The sequence below is a fragment of the Nerophis ophidion genome, linkage group LG11 (assembly GCF_033978795.1).
Source record: "Nerophis ophidion isolate RoL-2023_Sa linkage group LG11, RoL_Noph_v1.0, whole genome shotgun sequence".
Lineage (NCBI taxonomy): Eukaryota > Metazoa > Chordata > Actinopteri > Syngnathiformes > Syngnathidae > Nerophis > Nerophis ophidion.
In genome coordinates this window covers 3,004,748-3,017,247 of record NC_084621.1, presented here as the reverse complement: position 1 = coordinate 3,017,247, position 12,500 = coordinate 3,004,748, and the positions used below count along the sequence as shown (strand labels likewise).

The following is a 12,500-nucleotide window of genomic DNA, read 5'->3' as shown; positions in this document are numbered from 1 at the left end:
TCGGAATCGGTAATTAAGAGTTGGACAATATCAGAATATTGGATATCGGCAAAAAAGCCAGTATCGGACATCTCTAATTATAACGCAAAATTGTTTTCACAAAAAAAAAAAACATATATATGGATAATAATCAAAATGTGATGTTTTTTTAAGTAAGCCCCCCTAATAAACAGTGGAAACTTTGAAGTCAGATGCATTTGAAAAGTTGAGAGCGTATGATTCAGAATTCCAACAACTTTTCTTTGGAATAATATGTCTCAGAAGTTCAAAAGTGTATAATAATACGTGACCGTGGGCACTTCCCTTAACGATGTGTCCAGTCACAATATACTCCATTAAAATGGCCGACATGCTGCACCGCAACCGCCATGGAAGGTCACACTGAGGGTGGCCGTATAAACAACTTTAACACTGTTACAAATATGCGCCACACTGTGAACCCACACCAAACAAGAATGACAAACACATTTCGGGAAAACATCAGCACCGTAACACAACATAAACACAACAGAACAAATACCCAGAACCCATTGCAGCACTAACTCTATATAAACCCCAGCCCCGCCCACACAACCCCGCCCACCTCAACCTCCTCATGCTCTCTGAGTGAGAGCATGTCCCAAATTCCAAAATGCTGTTTTGAGGCATGTTAAAAAAAAATAATGCACTTAGTGACTTCAATAATAAACATGCCAGTGCCATGTTGGCATTTGTTTCTATTACTTGAGTTGATTTATTTTGGAAAACCTTGTTACATTGTTTAATGCATCCAGCGGGGCATCAAAACAAAATTAGGCATAATAATGTGTTAATTCCACGACTGTATATATCGGTATCGGTTGATATCGGAATCGGTCATTAAGAGTTGGACAATATCAGAATATTGGATATCGGCAAAAAAGCCAGTATCGGACATCTCTATTTATAACACAAAATAGTTTTCACAAAAAAAAAAACATATATATGGATAATAAACAAAATAAAATGTGATGTTTTTTTAAGTAAGCCCCCCTAATAAACAGTGGAAACTTTGAAGTCAGATGCATTTGAAAAGTTGAGGGGGCATGATTCCAAATTCAAACAACTTTTCTTCGGGAAAATATGTCTCAGAAGTTCAAAACTTTACAATACGTGACTGTGGGCGCTTCCCTTAATGATGTGTCCAGTCACAATATACTCCATTAAAATGGCCGACATGCTGCACCGCAACCGCCATACAGGTCACACTGAGGGTGGCCGTATAAACAACTTTAACACTGTTACAAAAATGCGCCACACTGTGAACCCACACCAAACAAGAATGACAAACACATTTCGGGAAAACATCCGCACCGTAACACAACATAAACACAACAGAACAAATACCCAGAACCCCTTGCAGCACTAACTCTATATAAACCCCACCCCCGCCCACCTCAACCTCCTCATGCTCTCTGAGAGAGAGCACTTCCCAAATTCCAAAATGCTGTTTTGAGGCATGTTAAAAAAAAAAAATGCACTTAGTGACTTCAATAATAAACATGTCAGTGCCATGTTGGCATTTGTTTCCATAACTTGAGTTGATTTATTTTGGAAAACCTTGTTACATTGTTTAATGCATCCTTGGAGCATCACAACAAAATCAGGCATTATAATGTGTTAATTCCACGACTGTATATATCGGAATCGGTCATTAAGAGTTGGACAATATCGGAATATCGGATATCGGCAAAAAAAGCCATTATCGGACATCTCTAATAGCAATAGTAATAACTTTAACTTGTGGGAGAAAATCAGGATCATTTGCTTAATTAAGTTTGCTGCCAAGTGCCAAAGCGCAGAAAAAACAATTATTGGAGTAAAAAGAGGCTTTTGTTTCACCTCACCGATGTGCTTGTTATAACAGAACTTATTTTTATAACCTGTTAAAGGTTTGCACATGAAAAAAGAAGGCGCAGTGGAAAAAAAAAAAATGAACAATCAACATTTTGGCTTATAAAGATGTCATTGAGAAACACTGTAAATAGCAAACTGCCATAAATCTGTTGTGTTTATCAGTCAATTGGACACAAGAGTGAACTACTGCAAGGATAAACAAACAAGTTGTTCATCTTTACACACCTGGAGAACACTTTTGAAGCTTGCCTTACGTGGATGCATGGCGTTTAATTGACAATATATAAAGTGGGAAGTCAGAGAAGAATAATTCCTTTCTCTCTGAGGCAACATGTATGTATGCATGTGTCAGTGTGCAGGTGTATGAGCTTTATGACTGAATAGCAAACAATGTATTCATGAGAAAAGACACTGAGCCAATCGCACTCTATAAGAAGACAATACCAAGAACTTAATTGCTGTGACTGTGCAACAAAGCACTATGCACAATTTTGAAGAATTCTGTTTGTTACACGAGAAGTGGTCAGGCTGGTCCAGTAATAATAAAGACCACTAAAAGTAGAGCCCCATGATGGCCATGGCAATAACCAATAATCTATGCTTCTGGTTTATAAATCAGTGTGCCATTAATTCGCGTTCAAAATATTAAATGTGGTTGCTTTATATTGAATGGCTTTTTGTCCATAGGAGTGTATGCTGTTGCCAAGTCGATTGGAATAATGACCATACAGGAATGTAAACAGAACAAAAATATATACATTATTTGAGATTATTTTCAAGTTTTTCTTGGATTTCAAGCGTGCTCCTGTAAGTAAATAGTGTACATACTGTATGTAAAAGCTTGAAACGTTGACAAAGCGTCCTTGCAGAGCTGCGGGACGTTCTAGCCGTCAAACAAAAAGGGAAGAGAATAAAAAAATGCATCTGAGCAAGAAGACGACTGTGTGTGTGTCCTTATTTGTGAGAGAAACCTAAATACCGCCTCCAAAATCACCAAAAACATACACTTTAATGTACTACAACAGGGGAAAAACATACACTTTAAAGTACTACTACATGACCAAAAACCTACATTATAAAGTACTACAACGGTGGCAAAAACATACACTTTAAAGTACTACAACATGGGGAAAAACATACACTATAAAGTAATACAACAGGGCAAAAAAATACACTTTAAAATAATTCAACAGGGGCAAAAACATACACTTTAAAGAACTACTATGTGACCAAAAACCTACATTATAAAGTACTACAACAGGGGCAAAAAAATACACTTTAAAGTACTACAACATGGGGAAAAACATACATTATAAAGTAATACATCAGGGGCAAAAAAATACACTTTAAAATACTTCAACAGGGGCAAAAACATACACTTTAAAGTACTACTACATGACCTAAAACATACAATATAAAGTACTACAACATGACCTAAAACATACAATATAAAGTATTTCTACATGACCTAAAGCATACAATATAAAGTACTACAACGGGGCAAAAATGCACTTTAAAGTACCACGATAGGGGCAGAAACATACACTTTCATGTACTACAACAGGGTAAAAAACATACACTTTAAAGTACTACTACATGACCAAAAACATCCATCATAAAGTACTACAACAGGGGCAAAAAAAATACACTTTAAAGTACTACAACAGGGGAAAAACATACACTATAAAGTACTACAACAGGGGCAAAAAACATACACTTTAAAGTACTACAACAGGGGCAAAAACATACTTTAAAGTACAACAACAGGGGGAAAAAAAATACACTTTAAAGTACTACACCAGGAGCAAAAACATCCCTCAAGTTTTCTCTATATTTTTGAATTATCATATGAATATATTTTGGCAATTTTATACCACTTGGTAGAGCAACTCTGATTGTGTTGTCATCGATTTGTGCTTTGGAATAAATAACAAAATACCGAAGGTGTCTGCTGGGATAGAATGTTGTCAACATTAGTTTTTGGCATTATTTTTATCCAGCTCTTATATCCGATTTTATTTGATTCATAAATCCACTTTTTAATTTGCCTTATGTTTTGCCCCAAACAGTTGAATTAAACTACCTGAAGATGTTTATTAAGTTTATATATATATATATATATATACATATATATATATATATATATATATATATGTATATATATATATGTATATATATATGTATATATAAATATGTATATGTATATATATATATAAATATGTATATGTATATATATATATATATATATATGTATATATACCTATATGTATATGTATACATGTATATATGTATATGTATACATGTATATACTGTATGTATGTATATATGTATATATATATATATATGTATATATACCTATATGTATATGTATATATGTATATGTATGTGTATATATGTATGTATATATGTATATATATATATATATAAAATCCAACTAATTATCCTGCTACAAAATGTAACCATTTTTTCTGAATGCATCCAAAATTCTTTTTTTTTGTTTTCTTTTAACTTATTTATTTATAATTTCAATATTTTTTTCTCTTACATTTCTGCCCTATTCCTTGCCTAGGTGGGACATCCCACTAGTCCTGCCAAAAACACAGCTGAACCAATATTTTTGTCCTTTTTATTTCATTTCAAATGTTTATTCTTTTTGCCCCATTTCCTGTAAAAACAAAAAAAAAAACGCTCACATCATGTTTTGCATCGAGAGCGTGCTTGACACGGAAAGAGGCCGAGGCTTTGCTGCAGAGGCCGCACCTGCTGCTACTCAGTGGGCGGAAGAGACGTGAGCTCCGGAGGAAAGAGTGACGCCAAGGTGACGGCAGCCAGAGCAAGGCATCAATGGGGCTTTGCAGTCTAAGGTAAAATAAACTTGTTTTTATTTTTACATCATGATAACAACTTGTTAACCTGAAGGACTGTTGACAGGATGGGCTTGAAAGTGCATTATTTAGTGAGTGTGCTGTTGTCATCTGCACAGCTGCTGCTAACTTTACCCCTGGTGAGTACTTCCTCCTCTTTTTTATGTGCAATATTTTTTAACTTCTACCAATCATCCATTTTTGTTTCATTTCTAAGTGTTTTAATAACTGTATTAGTTGACCTTATGGTACTTTCCACTCGTCATTAAAGTATCTAGCCATGATACGTGTACATTTGTGCTCACAGACCGAAGAGAACCACCCGCAAAAAATGTGCAGAATGTGTCCTCCAGGTGAGAAGAAAACCTCACATTGAGACTATATTTATTATCTATAAAATGTAAACAATGTAGCATTTTTGTTGTAAAATTTGAACACTTTATATCAATCAATCAATCAATCAATCAATGTTTACTTATATAGCCCTAAATCACTAGTGTCTCAAAGGGCTGCACAAACCACCACGACATCCTCAGTAGGCCCACATAAGGGCAAGGAAAACTCACACTCAGTGGGACGTCGGTGACAATGATGACTATGAGAACCTTGGAGAGGAGGAAAGCAATGGATGTTGAGCGGGTCCAACATGATACTGTGAAAGTTCAATCCACAATGGATCCAACACAGTAGCGAGAGTCCAGTCCAAAGCGGATCCAACACAGCAGCGAGAGTCCCGTTCACAGCGGAGCCAGCAGGAAACCATCCCAAGCGGAGGCGGATCAGCAGCGCAGAGATGTCCCCAGCCGATACACAGGCAAGCAGTACATGGCCACCGGATCGGACCGGACCCCCTCCACAAGGGAGAGTGGGACATAGAAGAAAAAGAAAAGAAACGGCAGATCAACTGGTCTAAAAAGGGAGTCTATTTAAAGGCTAGAGTATACAAATGAGTTTTAAGGTGAGACTTAAATGCTTCTACTGAGGTGGCATCTCGAACTGTTACCGGGAGAGCATTCCAGAGTACTGGAGCCCGAACGGAAAACGCTCTATAGCCCGCAGACTTTTTTTTGGGCTCTAGGAATCACTAATAAGCCGGAGTCCTTTGAAGGCAGATTTCTTGCCGGGACATATGGTACAATACAATGGGCAAGATAGGATGGAGCTAGACCGTGTAGTATTATATACGTAAGTAGTAAAACCTTAAAGTCACATCTTAAGTGCACAGGAAGCCAGTGCAGGTGAGCCAGTATAGGTATATATGTATGTATATATGTATATAAAGGTATATACAGTATAGGTATATATCTATGTATATATGTATATAAAGGTATATACAGTATAGGTATATATGTATGTATATATGTATATAAAGGTATATACAGTATAGGTATATATGTATGTATATATGTATATAAAGGTATATACAGTATAGGTATATATGTATGTATATATGTATATAAAGGTATATACAGTACAGGCGTAATGTGATCAAACTTTCTTGTTCTTGTCAAAAGTCTAGCAGCCGCATTTTGTACCAACTGTAATCTTTTAATGCTAGACATGGGGAGACCCGAAAATAATACGTTAAAATATATATATATATATTATATATATATATATACATAAAGTCATACATTTTACTTTTTGAAACCGATAACAATAATTTCCGATATTACATTTTAAAGCATTTATCGGCCGATAATACCGACAACCTCTAGTTATAATGGAATAAAAACATTTTCATTGGCCATTTTTGTGGGATGTACTGTAGTCAGCATTGTTTGCACAGCTTGGACAATAATATAATAGCTGTAGCAATAGCAGTATTTTTTCTGAACAAATGTCTTTTTCCCCTCCTACACGCAGATAGCATTGTCTGTGCAAGATGTCGGCCATTTGGTGTAATATCAGCAAGAAACTTAAAATATATTTTTTGGGGCAGAAATTGCAGTCTTTGTGTGTTGCATGTCGACCATTTTGGTGGACTATATTCATTTTCTGTAATGACGATTTGAACTAAAAGGAAAAACAATGTCAAAGCACACTAATCTGGGGGGAAAACAAACATTTGTCTCTCTTTTCCAATCAATGACTCAAGTGGAAATGACGCTGAAACTATTTGGGCAGCTTTAATCTCCTTTTCATGTGTTTGTCTTAATGCTGACAAAAGAATCGGTAGCTTTTAGCTCCGTGACCACATCCTGTCTCACTTTACGTGTCGTCTTGTTGTCACGCGTGTCTCTCTTGTTGTGACAGGTAAGTTCCAGAAGTCTTGCAACCAGTGCGAGCCGTGTCCTCGATTGAGCTACACCGCCGACTGGAACCGCGAGGACGACTGCCATCGTTGCTATGGAGACTGCAGGCCCGGTAGAGAATTACTTATTGTCTGTAATGCAACATTATGTACAGCTGCACAGCTCACAAAGCCAATACAGTAGTTGTATCTAAAATGCAGTTAGTTTTGTGTCAAGGGTGTTGGTGACGATCCCAAGATGCAGAGATGACAGGCTTGGAAAATGAAAACATGGTTTTAATGTTCAAAAAATAAGGCAAGGAAAACACAAACCAGGAAACAGGGAATAGCTCTCAGCTTCCAAAAAAAGGCAGTCCACAGCAAACAATACTCCAGCACTCACTGGATGGTAAGGCAGGTTTAAATAATGCCTCTGATTAGTGCTCAGGCAGCAGGTGAGCGGGTGGACACTAAGTAGAAGCAGGTGTAAATAATAAGTAACCATGGCAACCAAAACAAACAAGGGTGCACAAAAACAGGAACCGAAGGAGTCTTAGACTGAAAATAAAAAACATGATCCAGACCACAGATCATGACATTCTGTTTTGAAAATGTAAAATTGCACCTTTTTTCAAAAAAATAATCAATTAACAACATATGATACAAGTATCAAACTTGGAAAAAAAAGTGAAAATATCACATTGTTTGGATTATTTGAGAATAGTATTTTAATCATGTTGTTTTGCTGTACAACAAAAAAACAAGTTAAAAAAAACTATTTTAAAAATGTGCAGGTGTACAGCGAATCTTAACTGTGAATGCAGAACATCTTTGAACCAAGAGATTATTTATAAAATAATTTCTAAAAAGTGTGCAAGTGTACAGCAAATCTCAAAGGTGAATGCAGAAAATATTTAAACCAAGAGATTGTGTTCCCTAAAAGTTTTTTATGTAAATAAAGTGATAATCTTACATGCTATTTAATGCACATCAATTCCAAAAAAGCCTTGTTTTATTTAGAGGGGCTGACTTTACATTCTGTTTATTATTGGTGTTGACTAAAGAATAATATTTAGAGTCAACAGTGCCAAGATCCTTTTGTGTATTTTATTGTTCTAGAAAATTAGGATTCATGTATTAATCATATTATATATATTGCTTGAAACTTTGATCTTCAAGTATTACCCTATAAAAGAAAAAAACCACAAAGGTGTCTGTACTTCCTGCTTCAGTGAAACCTCGATACATGATATTTGTCTTTGTTTTTTCAGAGTTTAACCAGAAGGTGATTAAAAACTGCAGCAGCACGTCAAACCTCAAGTGTGCCTGCCAGGCGGGCTTTGGCTGCACCAGCCTGGTCCCGCACAGCGAGAACTGCAAGAACTGTGTCAAGATAAGCGACGTGACCACATTGGGTAAATCCGACACTGAGCACTGCTGTGGTTCACTACACTGTCATGCACGCAAACAGCAAGCAGGCCCTCATGCAGCATCTTCATTATTCATTACACAGTGCTCAATACTGGGGTAGAGCGGAATATATGTTAGGTCAGGAAAAAACACAGAGGCTATATTATCCCTACAAACCTGTTTCGCAGAAACAGGCTTGTTTCGCAGGCTTCCTCCCGGCTCCAAAGACGTGCACCTGGGGTTAAGTTGATTGGTAACACTAAAATTGGCCCAAGTGTGTGAATGTGAAGGTGGCGACTTGTCCAGGGTCCATTGGGGACGGCGTGGCGCAGTGGAAGAGTGGCCGTGCGCAAGCCGAGGGTCCCTGGTTCAAATCTCACCTGGTACCAACCTCGTCACGTCCGTTGTGTCCTGAGCAAGACACTTCACCCTTGCTCCTGATGGGTCCTGGTGAGCGCCTTGCATGGCAGCTCCCTCCATCAGTGTGTGAATGTGTGTGTGAATGGGTAAATGTGGAAGTAGTGTCAAAGCGCTTTGAGTACCTTGAAGGTAGAAAAGCGCTATACAAGTACAACCCATTTATTTATCATTTACCCTGCCTACCGCCCGAATGCAGCTGAGCTAGGCTCCAGCCGTAGAAAATGGATGGATGTGTGTGTGCGTGCGTGCGTGTGTGTATGTGCTTATAATAATTAAAAAGAAAAACTTTACATTTAGCTGTTTTTTTGTAATATTTTGACCACTTTATAATATTTTTTAAAATAGAATAAACTGCATTTTGGATACAACACTTGTATCGCTTGTATTCCATCACTTGATTTCTTCCTTGGGCTTCACGGTGGCAGAGGGGTTAGTGCGTCTGCCTCACAATACGAAGGTCCTGCAGTCCTGGGCTCAAATCCAGGCTCCGGATCTTTCTGTGTGGAGTTTGCATGTTCTCCCCGTGAATGCGTGGGTTCCCTGCGGGTACTCCGGCTTCCTCCCACTTCCAAAGACATGCACCTGGGGATAGGTTGATTGGCAACACTAAATTGGCCCTAGTGTGTGAATGTTGTCTGTCTATCTGTGTTGGCCCTGCGATGAGGTGGCGACTTGTCCAGGGTGTACCCGGCCTTCCGCCCGATTGTAGCTGAGATAGGCGCCAGCGCCCCCCGTGACCCCAAAAGGGAATAAGCGGTAGAAAATAGATGGATGGATGGATTTCTTCCTTAAAGTGAAAAACAGTGGTGGTTAACCAAGCCAAGATGGCTGTTGTGCAGCAAGCAGCAGTTTAAAGGGGAACATTATCAGCAGACCTATGTAAGCGACGATATATACCTTAATGGTGCAGAACAAAGACTATATATTTTTTAAACCGATTTCCGAACTCTAAATGGGTGAATTTTGGCGAATTAAACACCTTTCTGTGTATCGCTCATGTGGTGATGACGTCAGAACGTGACGTCTCCGAGGTAACACAACCGCCATTTTCATTTTCAACACATTACAAACACCGGGTCTCAGCTCTGTTATTTTCCGTTTTTTCCACTATTTTTTGGAACCTTGGAGACATCATGCCTCGTGTGTGTGTTGTCGGAGGGTGTAACAACACTAACAGGGAGGGATTCAAGTTGCACCACTGGCCCCAAGATGCCAAAGTGTCTGCCGCCAGACCCCCATTGAATGTGCCGGAGTGTCTCCACATTTTACACTGCACAGAGATGTATGGATAACCTACAGATGCATTTGCAACGATTCATTGATTGATTGATACGTTTTCATAACATGGTCACTACTGCCTACTTTGTCCTGTTATATTCTTATTTTACTGTTATATTTGTATTCCCATTGTTGCTTTTTAGTTTTTATTCTTATTGTAATATTTCTCTATTTTGTTTCCATTTAAACCCTCATTATTTACTTTTTACTTTGATTTAAATTGATCTCAACACTGTACACTGCTGCTGGAATTTTAATTTTCCTGAAGGAACTCTCCTGAAGGAATCAATAAAGTACTATCTATCTATCTATCTATCTATCTATCTATCTATCTGATTGATACTTTTATTAGTAGATTGCACAGTACAGTACATATTCCGTACAATTGACCACTAAATGGTAACACCCCAATAAGTTTTTCAACTTGTTTAAGTCGGGGTCCACGTTAATCAATTCATGGTAAAGTCAACTAAATCACAAAGGTGAGTTTTGTTGATGTTGACTTATGTGCTAATCAGACATATTTGGTTGCGGCGTGACTGCCAGCTAATCGATGCTAACATGCTACGCTAATCGATGCTAACATGCTATTTACCGGCGGTGGTAAAGCAGACATGGCACAGAGATGTATGGATAACCTGCAGATGCATTTGTAACTATAAAGTCAACAAATTCACAAAGGTGAGTTTTGTTGATGTTGACTGCCATTTAATCGATGCTAACATGCTATGCTAATCGATGCTAACATGCTATTTACCGGCCGTGCTAAAGCAGACATGGCACAGAGATGTATGGATAAACTGCAGATGCATTTGCAACTATATTACGTTTCCTTCCACCCACATTTAATGCGAAACAAACACTTACCAATCGACGGATTTTAGTTGCTCCAGTGTCAAAAGATGCGAAAGTCCTGATGGTTTGGTCCGCACATTTTACCGGCGATGCTAACGCAGCTATTCGGCCATGCTATGGCTATGAATAGCGTCAATAGCTATTCGCTCAATAGCTTCAGTTTCTTCTTCAATACTTTCATACTCCAACCATCTGTTTCAATACATGCGTAATCTGTTGAATCGCTTAAACCGCTGAAATCCGAGTCTGAATCCGAGCTAATGTCGCTATATCTTGCTGTGGTATTCACCGTTGTTTGTTTACATTGGCAGCACTGTGTGACGTCACAGGGAAATGGATAGTGGCATCGCAAATAGCGAAAATCAAGCACTTTAAAGCTTTTTTTAGGGCTATTTGGGGACCGGTAAAATTTTGAAAAAAACTTCAAAAAATACAACAAGCCACTGGGAACTGATTTTTATTGTTTTTAACCCTTTTGAAACCCAAACCCGTTTTAGTTTTTAAATACATAAAAGAGCCACATAAATTGATTTTTTTGTATTAAGGCTTTTTGAATTTTTCAGGAACCTCTATTCCAACTAAACAAAACTTTTTTTTTCCTTTCACTAAATTATAAAATGCTCTGGTTGAAATTTTGACCTTGGTGTTGTTAGGGTCGGTTTCGACCCATGTATAAAAATAAGATTATCAAGCAATAATTAGATCCAAAACTGAACACACTGACAGCCAGCTCCTCTCCCAATCATGTGAGCTTTGGGGGATTCTAATTTTACCTTGTTATCCAGTACAAAAACAAACAAAGACCTCACATGACCAGACATGTGGGGTCAATTCAGTATGAAATTATTAAAATGAAAAAATAAACATAACACATTTATTTAAGAGATGTGTTCTAATACCCCTCAGTAATAGTCAGGTAACACAACAACCTTTTATTTATTGTCTCGAGTTTCCTTTTACCATTTTTTTTATTGAAATCGAGGGGTATACTGACATAAAAAAGGTCCAATGGCCTACAGCAAAAATATTAAAACCAATATTTCCATGGATAAGGAAGCCTAACAAGGTAACCAAGAGATGAGAAACAAATTGGATGATAGAGAATTGTTTTTAGTGTATTTTACATCTGATTTAAGACATGGGTCAAAACTGACCCGTTAACATAAGAGATGGTAACAGAAATCAAACACAAGAGGAAGGTGAACTTTTTGAGTACACAAGGGGCTTAAATCTTCTTGCAAAAAGCAGATATGAGCAAAAAACCTCTAAATCTAACTGCAATGGAATTGATCCATATTGTTGCGATCCGCTTCTCAGATCTACACATTATTTATTTTTCCATTTTGTGTATCTCTCCATCTGACTCCTTATTTTCTGTTTGCTTTGTCACCATGGTCACTCATTAGTCCACCTGCTAGTCTCGCCCCGCACACCTGCTACTAATTATCACCCTCCTATTCAAGCCAGCCTTTTCTGTTCATTCGGTCTGGGTCCATAATTTGCTCTCATGCAACAGGTGACGACTGCTACTTTTCTACGTTTATTCTCGCTAGCTCTTATGCTAA

At 37.7% G+C, this 12,500-nt stretch overlaps 1 protein-coding gene across 1 annotated transcript in view; it reads left to right on the top strand.

Annotated features, from left to right (window-relative positions):
* Positions 1–4,565: 4,565 nt before the first annotated feature.
* si:dkey-260g12.1 (tumor necrosis factor receptor superfamily member 3) overlaps positions 4,566–12,500 on the top strand; it is a 12,602-nt gene continuing 4,667 nt past the window's right edge. Inside the window, exons 1-5 of the mRNA XM_061916623.1 lie at positions 4,566–4,739; positions 4,807–4,879; positions 5,047–5,092; positions 6,996–7,106; positions 8,244–8,387. Of these exons, the coding sequence (XP_061772607.1) occupies positions 4,720–4,739; positions 4,807–4,879; positions 5,047–5,092; positions 6,996–7,106; positions 8,244–8,387 (394 nt within the window). The 5' untranslated portion in view covers positions 4,566–4,719. The remainder of the gene's footprint in view (positions 4,740–4,806; positions 4,880–5,046; positions 5,093–6,995; positions 7,107–8,243; positions 8,388–12,500) is intronic.